At 39.0% G+C, this 24,881-nt stretch overlaps 1 protein-coding gene across 2 annotated transcripts in view; it reads right to left on the reverse strand.

The window, feature by feature from the left end:
* The window catches only part of LOC126469679 (pseudouridylate synthase 1 homolog), a 120,516-nt gene that overhangs the window by 63,605 nt on the left and 32,030 nt on the right, over nucleotides 1–24,881 (reverse strand). For both annotated transcript variants that reach the window (XM_050096834.1, XM_050096842.1), the window contains exon 3: nucleotides 22,436–22,602. In XM_050096834.1, the coding sequence (XP_049952791.1) occupies nucleotides 22,436–22,602 (167 nt within the window). The remainder of the gene's footprint in view (nucleotides 1–22,435; nucleotides 22,603–24,881) is intronic.

Genomic DNA, 24,881 nt, shown 5'->3' on the forward strand with positions numbered 1-24,881 from the left:
GTACCCATCGTGCACAGATCTTCCGATACCCAAGCAAAACAATAATGTGACCCGCATGTTCTTGTGAATGCTGACAGTGCTTTCAGTTTCTCTCTGAGTGATAGAACAATCGTCCTGAATCAATCTGTCAACACTTTGATTATGAAACTTGATGGTTACTGTCACAGGATGTCCAACTCTTTGTTTGTCATGCAGGTCAGATGTTCCCGCCTCAACAATGCACAGTACTCACATCAACACAATCACCATAAACTGCCTTCATTCTCTGATGAATCTCCTTTGGGGTGACACCTTATGCTGTCAAGAACTAAATGACTGCATGTTGCTTAAATCGCATTGACCGACAATCTGTGTAGGGTTCTTCTATACTTTACACTGTAACAACACAACCATTCAATGGTTGGTTCCCACCAACTGGAGCTGTAGAGAAGAGGCTATGGAACATGCAAGTACCTGCCGTATACCAATGCTGACAACTGTTGAAGAGTTACGAAGGTGGAGGCAGTATTTTTCAGTCAACCCTCATACATAAAAATATGAAAAGTACATGAAAATATGCACAGACACACACAAATATGTAGAAAAGTACAAAAATGTGGGAAAAAAGATGGAATGGATGAGATGTGAGAGAATGTGTATAATGGGTTAAGGGAAGGGAGAGAGGGAGAAGGACGAGGTATTGGGTTAAGTTGAGGTTCACAATTTCGCATGGCACAGGTAGGTGTGGAGAATAACACACGAAAATACATGAGAATAAAGGAGGAAATATGATCAATAGAAATAATTATCAGTGGGAAGACGATGCACCAACAATTCGCGCGCTCACGTAACCATGTGTTGTGTGCAGATGAGACCGTTGATACAGTGTGGCTTGGTTGTCAAAGCTTGTGCAGTTTGGAATGTGAAGAAAGAAGAGAAACAATGGACACAAAGTAGAGTAATGCTTTAGACAATAATAACAAAAGAAAACATCACTGGGATGTAGGATGAAAGAAAAGCCATTAGGAAGAATCACACCTCACGAACACGTGACTGCTATCTCCAGACTGGTCCCTGACTGACAGTCAAATTAACACAACTGTTGTTCCAAGGCATAAGAATCAGCTATTTATATGCCATCTCATACCCCATTCTGGTTTCAATTGTGTTCAAATCGGAATTTCACTCCACACACACACACACACACACACACACACACACACACACACACACACACACGTACGTACTGACAAAAGGACTTCTATTCAAAGCATTTCGTTGGTCTGTCTTGGGACCTGAATTCCAGTTCTCTACACAATTGAAAGATGCTTTGAATGTCACTATCAAACCAGAATTTGACTTCTCTCCCAGTAAACATCCTCCTTACCAGTTGTTCTGGATATTAACAGCACTGATTTGTTCAAGCCCTTGGAATTCTTGGTGGCACAGGAGTAGCAACAAATAACAAGACAGAGGCATCACCTATATTGTTGCATTTTACCATACTTTACTTACTATAACTGCTCCCACAGTGACATCTACCCTGCTTGCTATTCTAATACTGTACACAACTAAATCCTTATGTTTCACATGTAAATTATGTAATATAACACAGCCACCCCCGATGCTCACAAGCCTTGCCCAATTTCCAGTGCAAAAATTAATGACAACTTTTATTTTACTGATGTTATGAACTGTAATTTTACTTAGGATTGTTTTCTGTAAATAAAACTATAGCTTTATATTTGTCTTATGCATTGCTTACTTTTTTGATTTTCAAACAATAGCCTTTTATCATTGCACTTTGTCCATTGGGTGTTTTATTGTAAAGAGTTGTTTTTACCACATTTCTATTCAATTTAAATGAATTTAATTACCTTCCTTCTGCGATCACATAAATCTGGTCAAAGGAGTTACCCTTCACGTGTTTACTGTATATAATTTATTACTTGGCAAGAGATGGATGGATGAATGGGTGGATGGGTGGGTGGATCGATGATAGAGACTAGAACAGGTGACTACAACACCTAATCCTTGGAAGGAGATGATGGACGACATGATGATGATGATTTATAACTTGTTTATAAGATGCATCGATGAAATAAGAAGCATCATATTTTTTAGTTGTCCATTTATACTTTTGTTAGTAAAATCTATGTAATTTCACATGTACTGTGGTTGTAGCTCAGAAATATTTAATCAAGTAATTGAATTGGTGCCTTCCACATATCACTGGTGATGACAAATCTGAAATAAATTTGACTCACAATGCTTCCCCCATTCCTGATTACAGTTAAACAAACTGCTGTGTTTCAAAATTCTGTTCCGTGACTTTGATCTACCTTACCATCAAGTTGGCAATTAATTAGTGCCATCTTGGTGTTTATCCAGTCACTATAAGGATTTTATGTACTATGTGCTCATGTCATCCAAAAAAGACCAATCGCAGTCTGACGATAAGGCCTTTCAATGTCATGTGGCCTGTATTCTATTAAAAAACACATCAGATCAGTTACCGCCTCTAATAATGCTAATAAACAATCATTCACTTCCTTTATTAATTAATTAATTAATTAAAAGACTGACAAGTAAGCATGTATTATATTTAAATTATATCTTAATCCTTTTCATAGAAGTGCTTCAACTGCTTTCACTCATTAAAGCTGTATTTGAAACCAGCTTTGACTGGCCTTGTAACCCCGCCACCGCCACAGTCCTGTGTCGAGCACTGTAGTCACTACAGGATGACTTAACAATTATACTCACATTCCAAGATTTGAGCTGTTACATGAAATTAAAGTATTTTTATCCATATATTTTGGACCCCACTGAGATGGCCAAGTACAAGTGTGGTGAATTCTTTCATGCAGAGGGGAGGAGATGCACAAGGTGCCCCCAGGCTCCAAACAAGAAAAATTTTTATTATTTAAATTTTACAAATAGGTAACCTTTTTCATCCACCACCTTTCAGCTGATGTGATAATAATTGATCAGTTCAGTCCATAACAGGCCAAATCATCATCAATAAAGTCACCTTGTCAATCAAATCATGTCGTAGGATCGTCTGACCTATGAAACTGAGGACTTTCAGAATCATGATCGAAAAACACCTCTCTCTTCTGTTCCAAGCCACTATCTAGAGCGGACACTAAGCAGCTTAGTTTCCTTAGCTTTGCTTTTTCCCTTCTCCTCTGAGATAGGTCTGGGGCAACTGGTGTTATTGTCTCTCGTCCCTGGCACTCCTTGCCATGTAATCCCATAAGCAAATAAACCAATATGGTTCCTTTTTCTAAACCTGAGTACCATATATTTACTACAAGCCAACACTGCTTTCCAATCCTGACTACAACCCCAAGGGGGTGTAGAGAGCTAAAGATAGAGATACCTCTTCTTCAACATTCTCTATTATCTCCTGACATATGGAGTCAATTTTAATGGCTGTTATTTCTTGTGTACTCAGTCAGACATCTCTGGCTAGTGATGATCCTCCACAACTGATAAAGGGCCCACATTCAGTAGTTGGTCATGCTTTTTTCATCTAATTCTTTCCTGTTGCATTTCCCAATTTGCTGGCACCACCTGATGAATTCCACTGTTGTTATGCCACCCTTTACTGCAATAGCTTGGTACATGTCTTCTGTGTTCCTTTACATCAAGTGACATCTATCATATCCAGATTCACAATGTGGCACATAGGGCCAAAACATTCCAAGTATAAGGCTGTGTTATTTTCCCATTATTTTGGTCATCATTTGTTCTTCTGCTAAGAGGTCTTGCTGCTGATTTTCACCAAATGTTTTCTCTTTATTTGGGCTGCAATTTTACCAACTATTGACATTTTCTTTGTTGTACCTGAACCACTGCTAGGCTGTCCATCCAAAACCAAAGTATACATTTTCCAAACACATTATGTCATCCTACCTGTTGTGTTTAGTGACTTGGTTGAATAATTTCAGCCATTTCGCCGAGCCCTGATCAGTGTCCCTGGAAAATACTGATGGATGCCTGATGTGATGTTTCGGAATCCATTGGTCTCCTGAATGTATGGACCTTGAAAATGATGTAATACTTGTATTCCAGTACCTTTCCATGTAGGAGTTGGCTTTTACTTTGTCTAATTGGAGGACGGTGATGTTTATGTTTAGAAGTACCCAACATATCCACGAAACAATGTTGCATCATAACCACAAATCATTCCAAATACAAAAGCAGTGTCATCAATGAAGTACAACACTTAGCACTGAAAGCTCTTTTATTGTGGACACCAACATACAGACAGAACAGAACTGCCTTGTGGACAGTGTGTGTGTTGCTATTTATACAAACATCAAATATTCCAGATATAAAACATTACAAACATAAAAAAATCTGGGAATATTTTAGAAATGATAGGTACTAAATAATAATCACGTTCTGGTGCTCGGATCTGAACTGGTGCACTGCAGCATGCCAGCCAGCAACACTAACCACATTGCACGCAGCACAGTTTGCAGCAATGCGTGGCCTGCTCTGTGTTATCGTATTCTCATTATCATCCCATAAGATACACAATGGAAGAACTAGGATTGCTGTATATGTTTCCTCAGATATTGTTTATCAAAAGAAGTTGTCTATAGCAAGATTAGAGAGATCTTCGGAGAAAAGAGAAGCAACAGTATGAATATCAAGAGCTTAGAAGGTAAGTCATTACTAAGCAAATAAGAGAAAGCTGAAAGGTGGAAAGAATATGTGCAGGGTCTCTATAAGGGAAACAAACTTGCTGAAAACATTATAGAAAGAAAAGAGGAAGTAGATGAAGATGAGGTAGGAGATACGATACTGCAAGAAGAATTTGTCAGATCACTGAAAGCCAGACACTACATGATCAAAAGTGTCCAGACACCTAGCTGAAAATAACTTAGAAGTTCATCGCGCCCTCCATGAGTAATGCTGGAATTCAATATGCTGTTGGCCCACTCTTAGCCTTGATGTCAGTTTCCACGCTCGCAGGCTTACATTCAATCAGGTGCTGGAAGGTTTCTTGGGGAATGGCAGCCCATTCTTCACGGAGTGCTGAACTGAGGAGAGGTATCGATGTCAGTCGGTTAGGCCTGGCACGAAGTCGGTGTTACAAAACATCCCAAAGGTGTTCTATAGGGTTCAGGTTGGGACTCTGTGCAGGCCAGTCCATTACAGGGATGTTATTGTCATGTAACCACCCCACCACAATCCGAGCAGCATGAACAGATGCTTGATGATGTTGAAAGATGCAATCGCTATCCTCGAATTGCTCTTCAACAGTGGGAAGCAAGAAGGTGCTTAAAACATCAATGTAGGCCTGTGCTGTGATAGGGCCATGAAAAACAAGGGGTGCAAACCCCCTTCATGAAAAACATGACCACACCACAACACTATTGATTCCGAATTTTACTGGTGGAACTACACACACTGGCAGATGACGTTCACCGGGCATTCGCCATACTCACATCCTGCCATCGGATCGCCACATTGTGTACTGTGATTTGTCACTCTGCAAAACATTTTTTCCACTGTTCAACTGTCCAATGTTTACACTCCTTGCAGCAAGCGAGGCATCGTTTGGCATTTACCGGCATGATGTGTGGCTTATAAGCAGAAGCTCGACCAAGAAATCCAGGTTTTCTCACTTCCTGCCTAACTGTCATAGTACTTGCAGTGGAATTCCTTTGTGATGGTCTGGATAGATGTCTGCCTATTACACATTACGATCCTCATCAACTGTCAGTGGCCTCTGTCAGTCAACAGACGAGGTCGGCCTGTATGCTTTTGTGCTGTACGTGTCCCTTCACATTTCCACTTGACTATCACATTGGAAAACTGGACCTAGGGATGTTTAGGAGTGAGGAAATCTCGCGTACAGACATATGTCGCAAGTGACACACAATCATGACCACATCTGAAGTCCGCGAGTTCTGTGGAGCACCCCATTCTGCTCTCTCACAATGTCTAATGACCACTGAGGTCACTGATATGGTGTACCTGGCAGCAGGTGGCAGCACAATGCACCTAATATGAAAAACATATGTTTTTGGCGGTGTCCAGATGCTTTTGATCACATAGTGTAAGTGGAAACCCAAGACCTCTAGAGCAGATGACATTCCATCTCAGTTATTGAGATCCTTGGGAGAGCTAGCCATTACAAAACTATTCCATCCAGTTTGCAAGATAAATGGGACAACTGAAATATTCTCAGATTTCAGGAAGAAGAAAATAATAATTCCAAAGGCAGATTCCATCAGGTATAAATACTACTGAACCATTATTTTAATCATTCATGGACGTAAAATTTTGACTTGATTTATGGCAGAAGACAACCTTGGGGAAGATCAGTTTGGGTACTGGAGAAATGCAACAACATGCGAGGCAACAAGACCCTATGACTTATGCTATAGGCTGAATAAATCCAAACATATAGTGTATCCAGGTGAACTATTTTGTCAGAGATAGTTTGAAATAGTTTGATTTCCTATACATAAATATCAAAGATACAACCAATTTTCAGTTACTGGTATTGTACATCGTCTGACGAATCCTAATTTGGAAAGATAATGTGTGTGCAAACCTATTTGTGTAAAAAGTGTGCGAATGGAACAATGTATGAATGAATCAATGATGTGCTGTCATGCCAACAGTGGATGGTTGAACAGTCTATTTAAGATACTCACCACATAATGCAACCTAGTACTTACGAATGGGACCTAGCATTTTGTGACAAAGAACCATGTACATTTGTTTGTTGGCTAATGCTCAAAAGAGAGTACCATGTGGACACTTTTAATGAGGCAAATTAGGTGGCAGATGTTTTGGACTGCGGTGCATCAAATACTGCTAGATATCAGACTTAAACAATGTCGTTAACAATACTCTGCTAACCTCAACATGCAATTGTGTACAGCCATCCCCAAATGCTTCGTGTTGCGCACTGCTCTTTTTTTTCCTTATTTTGAGATAAGTGAAGCAACTAATCCTGGTTCATCACAAATTTCAGTTTGATCCTTGCAACATTGGAAAAGATCAGCAATCCCTGTGACAATGTGTCAGTTCTGGTCAAAGACCTTGTAAAAATAACTAGATCCCCAATGGTGTTGCAGTCATGGGATATTTTGAACCTTTGGCTGGATGCCATTGTGGTGGTAAGAGTCTGTTAAGCACAAGTGTGTTGTGGCCACCAGCAATCCCTCTAATAATGTGCCAGTTCTGCTCAAAGTCCTTGTAAGAATAACTGAAAAGGACTAAGCTCCCCAAGAGCACTGCAGTCATGAGATATTTTGAACATCAGCTGGACGGCATTGTGGTGTAAGAGTCTGTGAAGCAGATCGAACACTATGTATTTATCAAGATGTATATACTGTATTTGTCAGTCATAACTGTACTACCTACAAATTACAGTTTATGTGAAAAAACTGATGAAGAGTTGTGTAGCATTTAATTGCACAAATAAATTTGATAATATGACCAATAATACCTTTCATAGGTTCATGGATGTTTTTAGATGCTCTGCATGTTGAAGCATTTGCCTAATAAAGTGTCTACAATGTGATAATATACTAAATGTGCATTTAACTGCAGGTTTCTTGTTTCAGAACATAGCTTTTAGAAAACTGGTTAATACTAAATGTGTATTTATCTGCAGGTTTCTTGTTTCAGACCACAGCTTTTAGAAAACTGGTTTATCCCTTTTCAACCAACAGAAAACCATTTTCTATGTTCAGAACATTCTGAGGCAAGTTGTTTCCTTTAGAACTAAGTAAATTGCAGAAGGCTAAAAGATGGTGCTGTTCCATCTATCTTTCATTTTCCAAACCTTATACAGCAGGGTGTAAATCATTTATGTAAACCATAGGACCTGTCATATTTTATTTTAACTATAGAACTTTAAAGACACTGAAGTGCAAGCAAGAGGAGACTTCACATGTAAGTTTACCACCACAAAGGGCACTATTCAATTTGTCCACTGTTCACTTACAGGATTGTGGGACCTTGGTTCTGTTGTAGACTGGAGCGAAAGCAAGGTGGGGCTTGTTTCTCCACACCGCTCCTCTCCCTTCTGGTGGTCAAAATTCTAGTTTGGTTATGCTCATGGCAAACTGCCACTATACTCTATAGTGCCCACACTCTGAGCAATAGTGAATGGAAAACAAAATCTGTTATGTTTTTCGACTGCATTGAAATTCTTCCAGTAATGTTAAAATAGAAGTCCAGTACATTCAATTCTACTTCTACATTAACTGCCTAGTCAGTTCTGTTTGCAGCATTGTCAAGCTTGGGTCACATGGCTATGAATGCCCATGAAAAATTGAAATTAATTGTCTGCAGATTTTGTAATCATCGAACTGGGAAAAAAAGACAATGTCCAGAAATAACTTAAATCAGGGATGCATCCAGATCACTGGTGACAAAATGCTGCTGCTCTTCAACAGAACAATGATTTTTGAAAGTTAAAATACAGCCAAATGAAGGAAACAAAGGCCATTTCTGAAGGAAAAGGCATTGGAGATTTTGCAAAAAATTCCAGTCACAAAGTTCTCAATCAGCACTTTTTTTCAACAGTCAGTTTCAAAGAATTAAGGTTTTTTTTTGTCTTCCCTTACGTAGCATGAGAATCTTTTAAATTTGTGTGTGTCTCACTACTTAAAAAAAAGGCAGATTTTGACAAAATAGACGTGAACTTTGCAAAAAATAGATGCAAATTTTGCCAAAAATAGATGCTAAAGTTCTGGTCCCTGCTAATGAAGCAGTAATTGAATTGGGGTAAAAATAAATTTGTGGCACAACTTGACTAAATAGAGGGATCAGTTTATAGGACACAATCTGAGGTATTATGGAACTGCCACATTGGTAATGGTGGGAAGTGTGTGTGTGTGTGTGTGTGTGTGTGTGTGTGTGTGTGTGTGTGTCAAACTTATCTTCTAACTGAAGACTGCAACAACAAAAAATTTACCCAACACTGTTTAGTGAAAATAACATTGGCTATCTTCTAAACATTCATATTTAAGTTCTCTGAGGGACACTGTTACACTTTTGTATGTTTTATAACATTATGTCTACATGATAAGGATCATAAATAATACAGCATTATCTTAGAGTTGATGACACCATACTTGCAGATTCCTTTTTCAGGTGCACCTAAATTTCCCTAACAACTCTAAATCTTCCATACACCTACCCCACTACTGATTACACATGTCCATTACATCTCATATCAGTTAACATCACTATCCCTACACACTCATACAAAATAAAGATCCCATAGGCTAACCAATGATTTTGTCATTGAATCTTGCACACCTAGCGGAAAAACTACGTTTAGGAAATGCAAAACAACACCCATTAATTGTGATACATGTAAATTGCTTGGTAGATAATGTCAGTAGCTTCCTGAGATGGACTGTTTTATACTTGTTATATACAAAAAGGTACCATGAGACAAAAATTTTACAAAATGTATGAAAACTTACAGATGATCAACAGTTGGTGTAAAGACCGACATCTGACTCTCAAATAATCAAATTTAATTTTACACACATAGCCAGGGAAATGTTTTTCTGTTGATTAATACAAAAAGAGGTCAACTTATTAGTGCTAGCTTGGACAGTTAGATACAAGACAACACATAAAGCTATTGAGTATACAGTGGGGCATCTTCGTATTCACTGCTGGTGGCACAGAAAGAGTGTCTCTTGTGAATTAGCTCTGAATACATTTTCTGAAAACTGACTTGAGCAGTTAGTTCGACACTACCTACATGTAATCAAAACAATTTATACCTTGTAGCTACAAACAGGCCAGACCTTATAGACAGTGCCAGTACAGCGACGGAGAATAGTGATAACGATGTGTGGTGTTACGTATCATTCCGTGTGTGATCTATAAACCTATGTCTTCCAACCTGAGGAAAGATTGTCACGATCTTTAAGCCACATAGTGAGTTGGTAGTTACCAGTATGAAACTGCCTGGTGTTTTTGTTATCTGTTTTTACACACAATGAGTGTGTGAAGGGCTAGCGCATGTCTTCAAGGTGGGGAGTATCTTCAATAGATGCAATACTATGTCAGCTCGTGAGTACGCTCCATGCACCATTCCCCAAGTCTGGAGTAATGTGACAGGCCAATAATAAATGTACACAGCGTAGCAACACTACATGACATCTGAGCAGAAACACAAGAATATATACGATATTCACTCATATATCAAGCTGTCAAACTGACATACACACAGTCTTATGGAACATTCCTTATAGTGGAAAGTATGGTGTAGAATATTTAATGTACGTATGAAAAATATATGTAGACAGTTACAGAAGAAACTGTTTGTATTTATTTATGGAAGTATCACATACCTCAGTGTGGTGTCACCGCCAGACACCACACTTGCTAGGTGGTAGCTTAAATCGGCAGCGGTCCATTTAGTACATGTCGGACCCGCGTGTCGCCACTGTGTGATCGCAGACCGAGCGCCACCACAAGGCAGGTCTCGAGATACGGAAGAGCACTCGCCCCAATTGTACGGACAACATTGCTAGCGACTACACTGACGAAGCCTTTCTCTCATTTGCCTAGAGACAGTTAGAATAGCCTTCAGCTAAGTCCACGGCTACGACCTAGCAAGGCGCCATTAGCCTTACATAGTTTGATAGTTATCGTATGAAATGTCTCATCAAGAACGATGTATACAACAAGGATTAAAAGTTAAGTAATAGCAGCTACGTACTTTTCTTTATATCATTCAATAAGTATCCTGTTTCAGACTTCTATCTAGCCTACGCGAGATTACGCGTGCCTTTCGGCTACTTCAGTGTGGCGTAGCTGTCTTGTTACGCCACTACACTCAGGAATTTCATTTCCAGCATTATGCAAGGCTGCAGCATCTACTACGAACCTGATCCAGTTGCACCAGGACATTCATACATAAATCTATTTTGTGCACAGAAATTGATAACTACAAGATGAAAAACACAAATCTGAGTTCACTTATACATGACACACTGCAGATGTCACTGTGGCAACAACAATTACTAAAGTTGACAAATCCATCAAGAAAGATAGGAGAGTTATTATGTTAGAAAGAGGAGACAGTCAATTGTTATCATCCTCTTATAAAATGAATGGACATTATTTAGTTCTAGAATGGTGAATGTAGAGCAACTATGATTGTAAATTGCACTCTGGTGAAGTATGTGCCAAGTAAGTGGTCTAAGGATGAAAAAGAACCACCATGCTTTAATAACAAAATTTGAAAATTACTGAGAACGCACAAATTGTTGCCCACTTAATTAAAAAAAAAGAATAAAGCATTCAACTTACACTGCAATACCTTAGCGAAAGATCCATCCACGCACTCATCGATCAGTCTGGTATGGTCACAGAAGACAGCAAAAGGAAAGCTGAAGTTTTAAATTTTGCTTATAAAAAGTAACTCACACAGGAGGATCATACAGTCATACTGTTGTTTGAACATCACACAGATGTGGAGAACATAGAAATAGACATCTCTTGCACTGAGAAGCAACTGGTGAAGTTGAAAACAAATTAGTCACCAAGTCCAGATGGAATCCCAATTCAGTTTTACAAAGAATGTTCTTTGGCACTGGCCCCTTACATAGTTAGCATCTGCGAATCTTTCGCTCCGCACAAAGTCCCACGTGATTGGGAAAAAGCACAGGTGAATCTTGTACATTAGAAAGATAAAAGAATGGATCCACAAAATTCACAGACCAGTTCCCTTCAAATCGGTTTGCTGCAGAATTCATGAGCATATTCTAAGTTCAAAATAATAAATTTCCTTGAAATAGAAAAGCTTCTGTCCATAAATGAGCAAGGATTAAGAAAGCATTGCTCATAGGAAACTCAGCTTGCTCTTTTTTTTGCACAAAATCCAGCAGACTGTGTTTGGAGGGCGATGAGCATATTCCATATTCCTAGATTTCCAGAAAGCATTTGACAGAGTGCTCTCCACTGGAGATCATTAATAAAGATTCAAATATATGGTATAGGTTCCCATGTATGTGAGTGGCTTCTTAAGTAATAGAACCCTTTACATTGTCCTGGACGGCGAGTATTCATCAGAGACAATTGTTTTGTCAAAAGTGCCCCAAAGAAAGATTATAGTGCGAATCTTGTCCTCTAAATCACTTGTGCAAGCCATCCTAGTATAGTGCTCAAGTATGTAGGATCTACGCCAAATATAACTAACACAGAATACTGAAAGTATACAGGGAATGGCAACAAGAATGGTCACAGGTCTATCTAACCCATGGGAGAGTGCCACAGAAATTCTTAAGAGACTCACTCTTGAAAATAGATGTAAACTATCCTGAGAAAGCCTACTTACAAAGTTTTAAGAACCGGTTTTAAATTATGACTTTATGAATATACTAAAATCCCCTACGGATAACTCCCATGGTTATCTTGAGGATTTGATTAGATTAATTACATTTAAACAATCACTCTTCCTGTATTTCACATGTGAATTAAATAGGAAAAAGCCTCCACAACTGGTACAATGGGACATACCCTCATGTACTTCATTGTAGTTTGCAAAGAACTGATGTCGATGTAGATAAATGATCTGACAGATACGGTGAGCAGCAATTTGTGTCTGTTTGCTGATGACACTGAAGTGTACGGGAAAGTATCGTCAATGACTGACTGCAGGAGGACACAGGATAACTTACAAATTCTATTTGCTGGAATGAATGGCAGTTTGCTCTAAAAGTAGGAAATGTAAGACAATACAGAAAAATAAACTTGTGATGTTCAAATACAGTACTAATAGTGTGGTGATTGACAAGTCATGTTGATTAAATATTTCGATGTAACATTGTAAACTGATATGAGACAAACAAACATGTAAGGTCGATTGTAGGGAAGGCAACTGGGCGATTTCGGTTCATCAGGAGAATTTTAGAAAGGTTTAGCTAATCTATAAAGGATACCATGTGTAGAACACTTGTACAACCCATTCACGAGTGTTCCATTGTCTGGAATCCCCAACAAGTCTGATTAAGGGGGACTCGAGGCAATACAGAGGTATGCCACTAGATTTGTTATGGACAGGTTTGTTCAACACATAAGAATTGTAGAGATATTTCTTGAACTAAAATGGAACCCCTGGACAGAAGACAACATTGTTTTCATGAAAAACTATTGAGAAAATTTAGTGAACCAGCATTTTCAGCTGACTGCAGAATGATTTTACTGCTGTCAACACAGATTTTGCCACAGACAAGATAAGAGAAATTAGGGCTCATACAGAAGTTTGTCAACAACATAATGTGACTGGATAGATAAAACAATCTACTCACCAACTGGCAGCAGGAGAACACATACAAAGAAAGGTTTTTATGCAAGCTTTCGGAGCCAGTGGCTCCTTCTTCTGGCAGAAGAGTTGAGTGGAAAGGAAGAGGGGTGAAGGAAAAAGACTGGAGAGGTTTAGGAAAAGAGGTACAGTTCAGAAAAGTCATCCAGAATCCCAGGTCAGGTATGATTTACTGGACAGGATGAAAAGAAAAGACATTGTTCGTGACTGCACCAATCATTCCTTCTCATCCCGTCTGGTAAGTCTCCTCTGACCCAGGGTTCCAGGTAATTTTTCGAACTGTACCCCTTTTTCTAAATCTCTCTATTCCTTTCCCTTCACCCCTTTTCTTTCCCCTTCAACTCTTCTGCCAGAAGAAGGAGCCACTGGCTCTGAAAGCTTGTATGAGTTAAACCTATTTGTGTGTGTGTGTGTGTTCTCCTGCCATCACTTGGTGAATAGATTGTTTTAGTTATCCAATCACATTATATTGTCAAAAGCTGATTGTTTTAGAAGTGTGTAGGCAGTTGTTTTTCCCATGCTCCACTTGTGGGTGGAACATGAAGGACAATGGGTACTAGTAATACAAGGTATTCTCCGCAATGCACTTTATGGTGAACTGTGCAGTATGTACGTATGTGTGTAGGTGTAGAATGGCAACATAAGTCTCATTAAATAAGATAAGATTCAATGGAAAAATTCACATGAAGGGAGATTCATCTCTTAATGCTACTTAAAAAACACCTGTCACATCCTTAATCGACTACTGTTCCGAGTTTCAAATATTAACAAACCCTATTAACACAAGGGACAAATCAACTCACAAAAAAATTGCATGATTCTCAAGTTTTCCTTTAATAAGCAAAATTTCCCCAAATAAGGGAACAAATGTGAATGGGAGTTGCCAAACAGTGCTTTTATGAATCATGAAAAGAATTAGTCTTAAATTTTTTTAAGTCAAGCATATGCTGCTACCTATCACATTCATGTTATGTAATGCATACAATAGTAGAATTACATAAACTTGGGCCCAAATGGAAGTGTATGGAAGGGCTTCTTCTTATACATTATCTGGACACTGAATAGGGTTAAACTACAACATCCCATGGATCATTGTACATAAAAAGACTTTGCTTGTAAAGGGGAAAAATGTCGACGATACGTCTATGATGTGGCCTCATGGGAGAGAAGCTCTTGACCGCCTCCTAGATCATTTTAATTCCCTACATCCTAGCATCAAGTTTACTATGGAGGTGGAAAGTGGTGGAAAGCTTCCGTTTCTGGATGTTCTGGTGTACAGAAAGGATGATGGGACACTGGGACACAGTGTTTATCGAAAGCCTACGCACATGAAACCGTTACCTGCATGCCTCTAGCTGTCATCCATCGTTCCAGCGTACAGGGGTCCTGTGGACGTTGGCCAGAAGAGCTTATGCCATTTCAGACGGAGAAAGCTTGACACAAGAATTGGACCATCTCAAGGTTGTGTTCAAGCAGAATGGCTATACAGGTAAACAGATCCGTCGTGCTTTCCAGCTTGGACCTTCGCCTGAACCACCAGAAGATACCTGCAAATCGGTGGCTTTTCTACCCTTCGCTGGGAAAATTGCCTCAAAGATAGGAAGAATTCTAAAAAGGTATCATATCAAAAGTATTTTTCATCTGCCAGCCAAGATTAGAGTGCTTCATGGCTCTGTTAAGGATTACTTGGGTTTGAGGAAGCCCAGTGTGTACAAGATCCCTTGCTACTGTGGGAAGGCTTATATTAGTCAGCCAATCCGGACCATTCAGGACCGATGTGTTGAGCACCAGCGGCACACACGGTTGCTTCAACCTGAGAAATCTGCAGTGCCGGAGCACGGTCTCACCAAGGGACATAGAATGCTGTATGACAAGACACAAATGGTTGCCCCTGCATCTCACTATTGGGACTGGGTTTTAAAAGAATCCATAGAGATTCGTTTATCTGATAATATTAAGAGAGACAAGGGTTACCTTTTAAGTAAGACTTGGAACCCAGTGTTTCAGACATTAGAAAACAACGGTCTGTGTTTCGATCGTCAGAATAGTTTTTAATTTTTGATAGCGATATCTTGATTTCGCCTGTTTCCACCACTGGCAGCGCGGTATGTTTGCGCTAGAGGGCAGTTACGGCACCTTCTCGCGCACGTGTTGTGGGCCTTCTGCGGCCTATATAGGGAACCCCGCTTGCACTGAGAAGTCAGTTCCGGTGAGATTGTGTACCAGCACTCTCACCTGAAATATTGTGTCAATATGACGTTATGACCCTGCTGCACACCCAAGAAGAATATTATCAAACATCTCTGTTCATCTGTGAAAACAATAAGGCATTAGACACTGGTGCCCAAGTTCATGCTACGATCCTTGACTTCTGGAAAGTAGTCAACACATTTGCACAATGGTGCCCAAGGTACAACATATGTGAGTACGGAGTATCATACCTATTTTGCTGCTATAATATAACAATGAAAATAATCTATTTTTGACAATATAATGCAACTGGACACATAAAAAAATCTACTCAGAAGTTTAGGAAAAAGGGTACAATTCAGAAAAGTCACCCCGAACCACAGGTCAGGGGAGACTTATCAGACAGGATGAAAAGCAAAGACTGATTGCCGGGGACTGCACTAGACATTTCCTTCTCATCCCATGCAGTTAGTCTCCTCCGTCCAGGGTTCTGGGTGACTTTTCCGAACTGTACCACTTCTCCTAAACCTCTCCAGTCCTTTCCCTTCACCCCTCTTCCACTCCCTTAAACTCTTCTGCCACAAGAAGGCGCGACTGACTCCAAAAGCTTACATAAGTTAAACCTTTTTGTGTGTGTTCTCCTGCCGCCACAGGGTGGGTAGATTTTTTTATCTATCCAGTTACACTGTTTTGCTGCTGGATTGGAGAGCCATTAGTAAAGAGTACACATTATTCAGAATAAATATTTGTGCTGTAGGAGAGTGTGCACCTGATACTGCATGAAACAATGAATTTTGCCTTTTGTGGGCAAGTGTTCTACTGACATCTAGTCATGCATGACTCATAATCACTCTGATAGCTTTGCTTCCACCAGTATCTCATCTCCTACCTTCCAAGCTTCATACACACTCTCCTGCGAAACATGCAAGACTCGCATTCCTGGAAGAAATGATAGTGTGGAAAAATGGTTTAGTCACAGCTTTAGGGAGTGTTTTTAGAACAAATTATCTCTCTGAGGCAGAATGTACACTGAACTGAAAATTCCTAGCAGATTAAAACTGAATGCCGGACTGGAACTCGAGCCTGGAACCTTTCCCACCAAGGTGGTGGCATAGGTCCCAAGTTCGAAACCCAGTCAGGCAATCAGTTTTAATCTGCCAGGAAGTTTCAATACAGCATGTTATTCTTAACAGAGAAAAATGTTGTGAAATAAAAGTATATTTGAGTATACCAATGGGAGCATTACAACACCGCATTCAAATATCCATTAGGTTGTTTCGTGAATGGTTCTATTGTATACAGTGAAGTCAAAACACCAGGAAATTTCAGTAAGATGAAGAAAGATGGGCAAAGAATCAAGACTTGGCACAGGGATTGCCAGCCAATCTTCACATAAACAAATGTAACATATTGTGCATAAATAGCCAAAAGATCCATTAATGTTTGATTTTATGATTACCAAACAATCACTGGAAACAGTTACAACCATTAAATACATGGGATTATATATAAGGAGCGATTTTAAATGGAACAGTCATATAAAACTAACTGTAGAAAACACCTTAACCAGAATGAGATTCATTTAAAGGATGCTTAGAATGCGTGCTCCACTCAAAATGCAGGTAGCTTACAAAAATCACAGGATCCTTCAGTAATCGCAAAATTGTCACAGAGATGTTCATTGAATTCTGGTGATAGATGCTAAAATGGAGACATAGCGTATCACAGTATGGTTTACGGTTAAAATTTGAATAGAGTATATTCATAGGAGTCAGTGAACGTATTACTTCCTCCAACATATATCACGTGGAAAGACCACAAAGGCAAAACTAGAGAGCTCGAGCTTGTATGGTAAGTTGTTAACAGTAGATCTTCACAACTGAAACAGGAAAGCGGGTGAGTGACAATTATACATAAAGTACCCTCTACTGCAGACTTTAAGCCTTTCATGACCAGTGAGATGTGTGTCCCACATACAACTTTATTTTCCAGAGTTCAAACAGATGTGACAAGTCCCACAGAAGTGTGGTGCTGTGACCTATCATTGAACGTATCAACTGTTTGGAGCTTACAGGCTCATCGTTTGGCACATAATGCGCGGGATATCGCTTGATTTTTTTCAGTTGTGCATTGTGTGCCTTGTGTTTTCACAGTTTTATGTAATTTTTTTCCTTTTTGCAATAGATATGCTTAGTAAAGGTATTTATTGTCTTTTTACTTTGTCTGCTAGAAATATACAGATTTGTGCACATATTTATTGATAAAAAACTTTTAAATTCGTGTATTGGTTTCACTTATGGCCAGTGTGTGTAGAGAACTTCTATTTGTACCTTTTATTCAATTTTGTGTCTAAATTTTTATATTTATATATTTTACTTGGTGACATCTGTTATTTTAATTACGAAACAGAAAACTCCACAAATTCCTGGTTTGTTTTTCATAACAAATGTTTGTCTTTCCTTCTCTTTATATTTCTCCTAGTTGAAAGCTGGATGAAAAGAATTTTAGCCACATTTTCCTCCATTATTACAGTCCCACATGATGAAACCATTTACTATTGCAATGTCGAAAAATGAAATTAAGACAGACCACCATTTCTCTCTGCTGGTAAAACTGGTCTACAGCTCCCACTACAGCTCTGTACTCAGCTATGCATGCAGGACAGGATGTAGCTAAGGTTGTACCATCTCTATTTTTCTCATGAAGAATCTTATATTTTTTGGCTGGTGAGCAGTTGCCAAAACTGTAACTGGCTTATTAGTTTGGAATTTGTTTGACATGATAATGGTGCTTACTTTCTTCTTTTGACATATAATTCTCTGAGAGTCCAGCAGGACATGTACATCCCATTTAAAATAATTAAAAATCTATAAACAACAATTAAAATTTAGAAACATGGTTTCACTCAATACCCCTTCCAGAAGCAGAAAACCAATTTTTACAGTAGTATGTAAGATTGTAATTAATACAGTCATGAAACGGTTAAGGTGCACTTGCAGATGGGAAGAGCATTCCACTCCTAAGTATAAATTCAGTGCCTTATAGTTACTGGATGATCTTGCACTGTTAAGAATAGATACCAATGATAATCCCACACTAAATTACCCCCTCTGCAATACACCAGACAGTATCTTGCAGAGAGAGGGAATGAGTGAGAGAGAGAGAGAGAGAGAGAGAGAGAGAGAAATGTACACTATACTAAATCTAAAGAGAGCTAAAAGCTTGAAAACTTGTGAGATTATACAAATAGTGGAAATGTCAAACATTGTAAGTACCACTTCTTTTAAAATGTGTTTTCAGTGCTACTGTGTTGTTGGCACTCTGCTGCATGTCCCTTGGTGAGTAGCCAAATTATGGAGCAAATATTTCAAACATTCATTACTAGATGGTGCATGGTCTTAGTACCAAGCAGCGTTTCTGTCTAGAGTTCCAAGTTCTGAGCATCAAGATCTCGCCCATTTAGCCAATGCACAGTATGGGCAATATGCAAAGTGCATTTAAGTTTTTCTTTTTATCAATTAAATGGCTTTGTAATTGAAGGAGATAGTTTGGGTTTCAAAAATACTAAAAAAGCTGGAGAAATGAGTAGACAAAACAATGTGGTTGGTTCTCAAAAATATAATTGAGAGAGTAAGAAAAATGATATTGTTGCTAATAAACGGCCACCAAACTGTGAGGTTAGTAAGTCTGCTGAGCATTTCAAGTCTCCAAATGCAGTAGGGTTAAAATTTTATACTCATAAATCTCAAATTGCTATTAACAGTGGAAAGTCCATGTTGGAATACCAACAATATTACGAATAGGGTCGATTGCTACCAGGGTGCGATTTGTGCTTTTACCAGTGGGGGGAATGTATTAGGGGGTTAGTAGAATTATATATGTTACTAGCTTGGACCATGGCGTTACGCATGGTTAAACAGCTATTTATAAATAGATGTTAATGCCAAAACTCACTATTGATGCGTATGCACTATCAGAAAAGCCATCCCTTGTTATATCTTTAAAAGTACATTATAGGTAAAGCTTATTTACAAAATCATCTACATACGGGTACAGATATACGAGGGGAATTCAAAAAGTAGAGGGACATTTGTGGAAAGTTGTACTTATTCTGATGATAGAAAACTGAAACATATTAATAGTATTAATAGTATGACTTATTAAAAACTTTCAGTGTTCGGCTCCACAAATTTACATTCCCCCCCTGCAAATTGCACACTGATTGCTACTCACCATATGGATAACACATTGAGTTGCAGAGAGGCACATTGAAAAGATGGTTACATATACACTTTTGGCAGAAGCTTTCTTCAGAAAATAAAAACACACACACACACATTCACACAAGCAAGCACACCTTATGCATTAATGACTGCTATATGCAACCGTTCCGGCCAGAGTGCAACTGAAATACGTCAAACAGGAGCAACAATCCAGAGGGGGTTGAGGAAGGGATAGCAAGCTATGGGTAGGGGAAAATGAATCAGTGCTGCCTGGTGGAGAATGCAGGACTAGAACTGGCAGGACAAGGCTGCCAAGCACAGCATTGGGAGTTGTGGGGTGGGAGGGAGGGGAAGGGAAACAGGAAAGAGGAAAGTGAGGAGCAGAGAAAGGGGCAAGACTTGGGGTGCATTGGCAGAGAGCAGCACACAATATATGAGAGGGAACGTGAAATGGGTGGAGCTGACAGGACAGAGGGGCCAAAAATAGTTGGATGGAGAGCACTGGGAAAGTAGGTTACAGTATGTTGATGCTGGGAAGATTTTGGGAGCAGAGAATGTGTTGTAAGGATAACTCCCACCTGGGCAGTTCAAAAAAGCTGGTGGTGGACAGGATCATGTGGATGGCCCCAGTTGTGAAGCAGCCATTGAAATCAGCCATTGAAATCAAGCATGTTTGTGTTCAGCTGCATATTGTACCACTGGGTGATTCAGCATGGTTGACAGCTGGTTAGTAGTCATGCCAAAATAAAAAGCTGAGCAATGATTGCAGTAGAGCTGATACATGACATGGCTGCTTTCACAGACAGCCCATCCTCTGACGGGGTAGGATAAACCTGTGAAAGGACTCCACTCCTGGAATCATCCCTGCCTCCTCCTATGATAACCTACTGTCCTATACCCTCCACCAACTGTTTCTGCCCCATCTGCCCTGTTACCTCCTCCCATTTCATGTCTCCTCATCCTCACTTTGTGCTGGCTTCTGCTGGCACACGCACCAGTCTTTTCCCCTTCCCTGCTGCTCTCCTTTCTGCTCCCTGCCCCTTCTCTCCCCCACAACCTCCCAATTCTGCACTTGACAGCCTTGTTCTGCCACCTCTAGTCCCTGAAAACTCCACCATGCAGCACAGATCCCTCTTCCCCTACCCATACCTTGCTATCCCTTCACCTTTCCTGAACAACTCCAGATTGTTGCTCCTGTTCAACATATTCCAATTGTACTATGGCCAGAGTTGGTGGAGAGAGCAGTCGCGCATGTGTGTGTGTGTGTGTGTGTGTGTGTGTGTGTGAGTATTTGCTTGTGTGAATGTGTGTATGTTTTCCTTTTCTGAATTACACTTTGGCCAAAAGCTTATATGTAACTATCTTTTCAATGTGCCAGTCTACAACTCAAAGTGTCATCTTTACATTGAATAGCAGTCTATCCTTTTCATAATACTTTTCAAACAGCTATTAAAAATTCTTACTCTGAAACAGAAGAATGGAAAAGCGTCAGTGTATTCAAAAGAAAAGGGAAGAGCATGGTTGATGTATGGCATCAGTTATGTTTATCAGTTGCAAAACAGAAAGATGTTGATAATGTTGCCAATACTTCCTCAACAGCACAGAGTTCCACAGTAAACTTTGCAACATCTGATCACAGGCATGGAGTTGTGTAAGAGACAGAAGACAGTAATAAGAGATTTTTTTCCTTCAATTTAATTTTCTTATTCTCGTGTAAAATATTAAAAAGATATGAGAAATGGTTTTTTGTGCTTCAATTCTACTAGTTGAAACATTACTGTTTCATTCCTGTATTTGTATTACCACAAATAAAATGTAGTGCCTCAATATTAATGGCACTTAAAACAAAAAAAGCTTTCTTACTGGCACTTGGAACCAGTTAGTCCCCTGATATGGCACCTAGAATGTTTTTAATAAATTATTTATTTTCTAATTTGTCTCACAATTTTTTGCAGGTATGAGATAAGTAACATAATTCTGTGGTATTGGAATACCTGTTCATTGTTTCATATACAAATAAGTTATGTACAAAAAATGATACATTGTTTTTTGATTCCTCTGACAAGTGTGATGTTTGTCACTTAGAATGTTCGGCATTTCCAAACTTTATATGACCTTCAAGTGAGTCTATGAGCAGTGTAGCAATAATGTGTGTGTGAGAGACTGACTATATGTTTATATATTGCTTTTATTCTGGAATTTTCATTACTATAATAATTCATGTCTTATATTAACACCCAACAGAAATTTTCTAATGTACATAACACTAAAATTTTATAGGATATTTTGTGCACACTGATGAACTGTGCTTTTAAAAAATGAAATATTAAAAAATTAATTATTATTTTACATAATCAAGATCTTGGAAAGCTATGTTCATCAGCCTGTGACAGATAAAATACATTGTAAATAGAAAGTTGCCTGACTTGCATAAGTGTGTGTTAATGTCTTTTTTTTCTGAATCACCTATTACTGATACTGTTCTAATTGCAAGTAATAAATGTACCATTTTTCACACAACTACTAAATATCAAGAAACTTATTACTTCTGTATCTAGTCTGGAACTCAAATACACATGCAAGTGTTCAAACACACTGAGAAACTCTGATATGCATTTCAGGTGTTACAGTTACATCATCAGGTTCACAGTCTTTTGGGGTTAATTTATTGTTAACACTACTCTGGAGGAAAAAATTAAACACTTACGTAATTTAAGAGAGAGTATCTGGCGTGCTGCTGATACACCTTTATCTGTGCGTGCTGCCCTCTGAAACTGTATCTGTTGTGGTGATGTAAAAGCTTCCTCGGGTATAAAACCAGCTCTTAGCATAGCAGTTAGCAAATCTTCCTCAATAGTCTTTGCTCCTGGATTTCTAAATCAAAGAATCAGAATAACAGTGATTTACATCAATATTGTACCAGGTGAAAAACAAAATTTACAAACAAACCTCACATAAATTAACAATGCCAGTATTGTATCAATTTAAAGGATGTTTAAATTTAGCTAGGTTACTGTTGAAATGAGTATCTGCATTATTCCTCTATAAATACCTCAATATTCTGTGATCAGTGCACTTGCTAAACTAATAAAAAAAATTTGTTTACAGTTCAAGATAATCAACTAAAACATAAACAAAAAAGAATAGAATGCCTTGAAAGGAAAAAAAAAAAAAGAATTCCATATAGCAACTGAAAGGGAATGACCGTATTTTAACAATTTACGAATACAGTATTTCTGAAGTAAAAACCACCTTTTCTTATAAAATAACAACAGATAATCATAACTCAAATTACTTCCTCTATAAAAAAGATGTATCTCAAAATAACACAAAGGAAATGATAAAGAGATGTTAACATTTACGCAGTGGCCTCCATGAAGCATAATAAATTTTTCTGGGGAGTGCAGTTTGCATTTTTGGCCACTTACACAACTTAAATACAGCATGCGGAAAATTTTGTCATTCTTTATTTTCATGCACAACACTAAACTTTTTTTAGTAGTGCTATCAAACCTATCAGAATCTTGTGTATAAGCTGGCCCATGGCTAATTTGAGGCAGGTAACAGTGCAGTGGAAGTGTGTGCTGGTTGGTCTATTGGTTTGGTTCTCACTATGGACTTGATTTAGAGGTGTTTATTCTTCAGACTGTTAGTAACTGACTGGGGTTTAAAACTGCCTGAACTGGACACTGCTGTGATTGCTTACTTAATGACTGCTTGCACTGCACCAGGGAGCATTCTCTAACATATGTCAATCTCTCAAATAAACCGGGGGCATTCTCCATTAATTTTGAGTATAGGTCACCTTTACAAAATAGAGTGTGGGTTGTCATCAAGGACCAACTTCAGCAACTACTATACTTCCATGTCATGTTCTGGCAGGACCTGCGGCTGCTGGTCCTACACTACCATGCATGTGTTTAACAGGGCATGGCCCCCGCGCCCATCACTGACTCACCCAATCACCAAACATTTATGTTTTTATAATTATTTAGTGGCACCCGAAGATGAAGCTTTAGGCTTAAAAACCAATCTAGCAATAAATTAAGAAATTACTCACAATTAATGCAGATTTTTTATTCTATAAAAATACAAATGTTACCAATGTAACAGGTAAGTCTTCCATGCCACCCATATTTATGGTTTTCCCACCTTTTAACAAAGAAAGTGGAAAATGGGAAACTTACCACCAATGACTGCATCTACATTTTACAGACCGACAAATTTCCATCATGGAAAGACATAACACCATTTTCTTGTCAGGAAGTCCTGAACTGTATCACCTAACACAGAAACTAGAGCCAAAGAACTTGAGTTGCGTAGCACATTTTATTTATTAGAAGAACATTTTTCAATGAAGAAACATGTCACTGCATCCGGGTCAGAATTTTGACAGCAAGAGAAGGATCCAATCAACCATACACAACCTGGGCCACCGACTTACACAGATTAGGCAGGAACTACATGAATGTTTGCATGAGCAGAGCTACCAAGACTCTCTAATCAAGGACATTATAATGTGTCTTACCATTGACTCAAAAGTGAGAAACCACGCACTGAGGAAACCAGATCAGTCTCTGATGAAAGGAATAGCTCAAGCCTTCGAAACTGTCCAGACAGCCCAGAGTTTGTTTGCAACAGAAGAAGACATTATGGCAGTCAGCTCCCTAGTACTGGTTATGTGGGATGTCACGTCATCTCCAGCATGGCTCTCACCTACTCCACAGCTTGGATGATCCCACTGACAACAACAGCAGTAGCGATGGGCCATCTCAATGGCAGAGCCACTGCCTGGCAGTAAATATTGCTTCCTTCACCACTCACACAGCATGCCACAGGTGTGGCAAAATAAAGTGCATCTGCAAGAGGTATGGTGTAGTAGCTCCATCACAAACACACACTCTGACCTGTGGAAGTGAACCAAGTGAACAATGTATTCACAGAAGTGCAGACTTCTTAGGAACATAGCACAGCAAACATACTTAGATACATGCATAGGCAAGCTCTCAGTAAAACTGCTATTTCACACTGCTGTCTCTATATCCTTGCTAAATCAAACCTTATGTAAGTTCAGAGTCTCCAATCTTGCAGGAAACAGGGACAAATCTTGAGGCCTATGGAAACTTTCAGTTTTACTCACTCACAACCCAGTC

Source organism: Schistocerca serialis, chromosome 1 (assembly GCF_023864345.2).
Source record: "Schistocerca serialis cubense isolate TAMUIC-IGC-003099 chromosome 1, iqSchSeri2.2, whole genome shotgun sequence".
Taxonomy (NCBI): Eukaryota; Metazoa; Arthropoda; class Insecta; order Orthoptera; family Acrididae; genus Schistocerca; species Schistocerca serialis.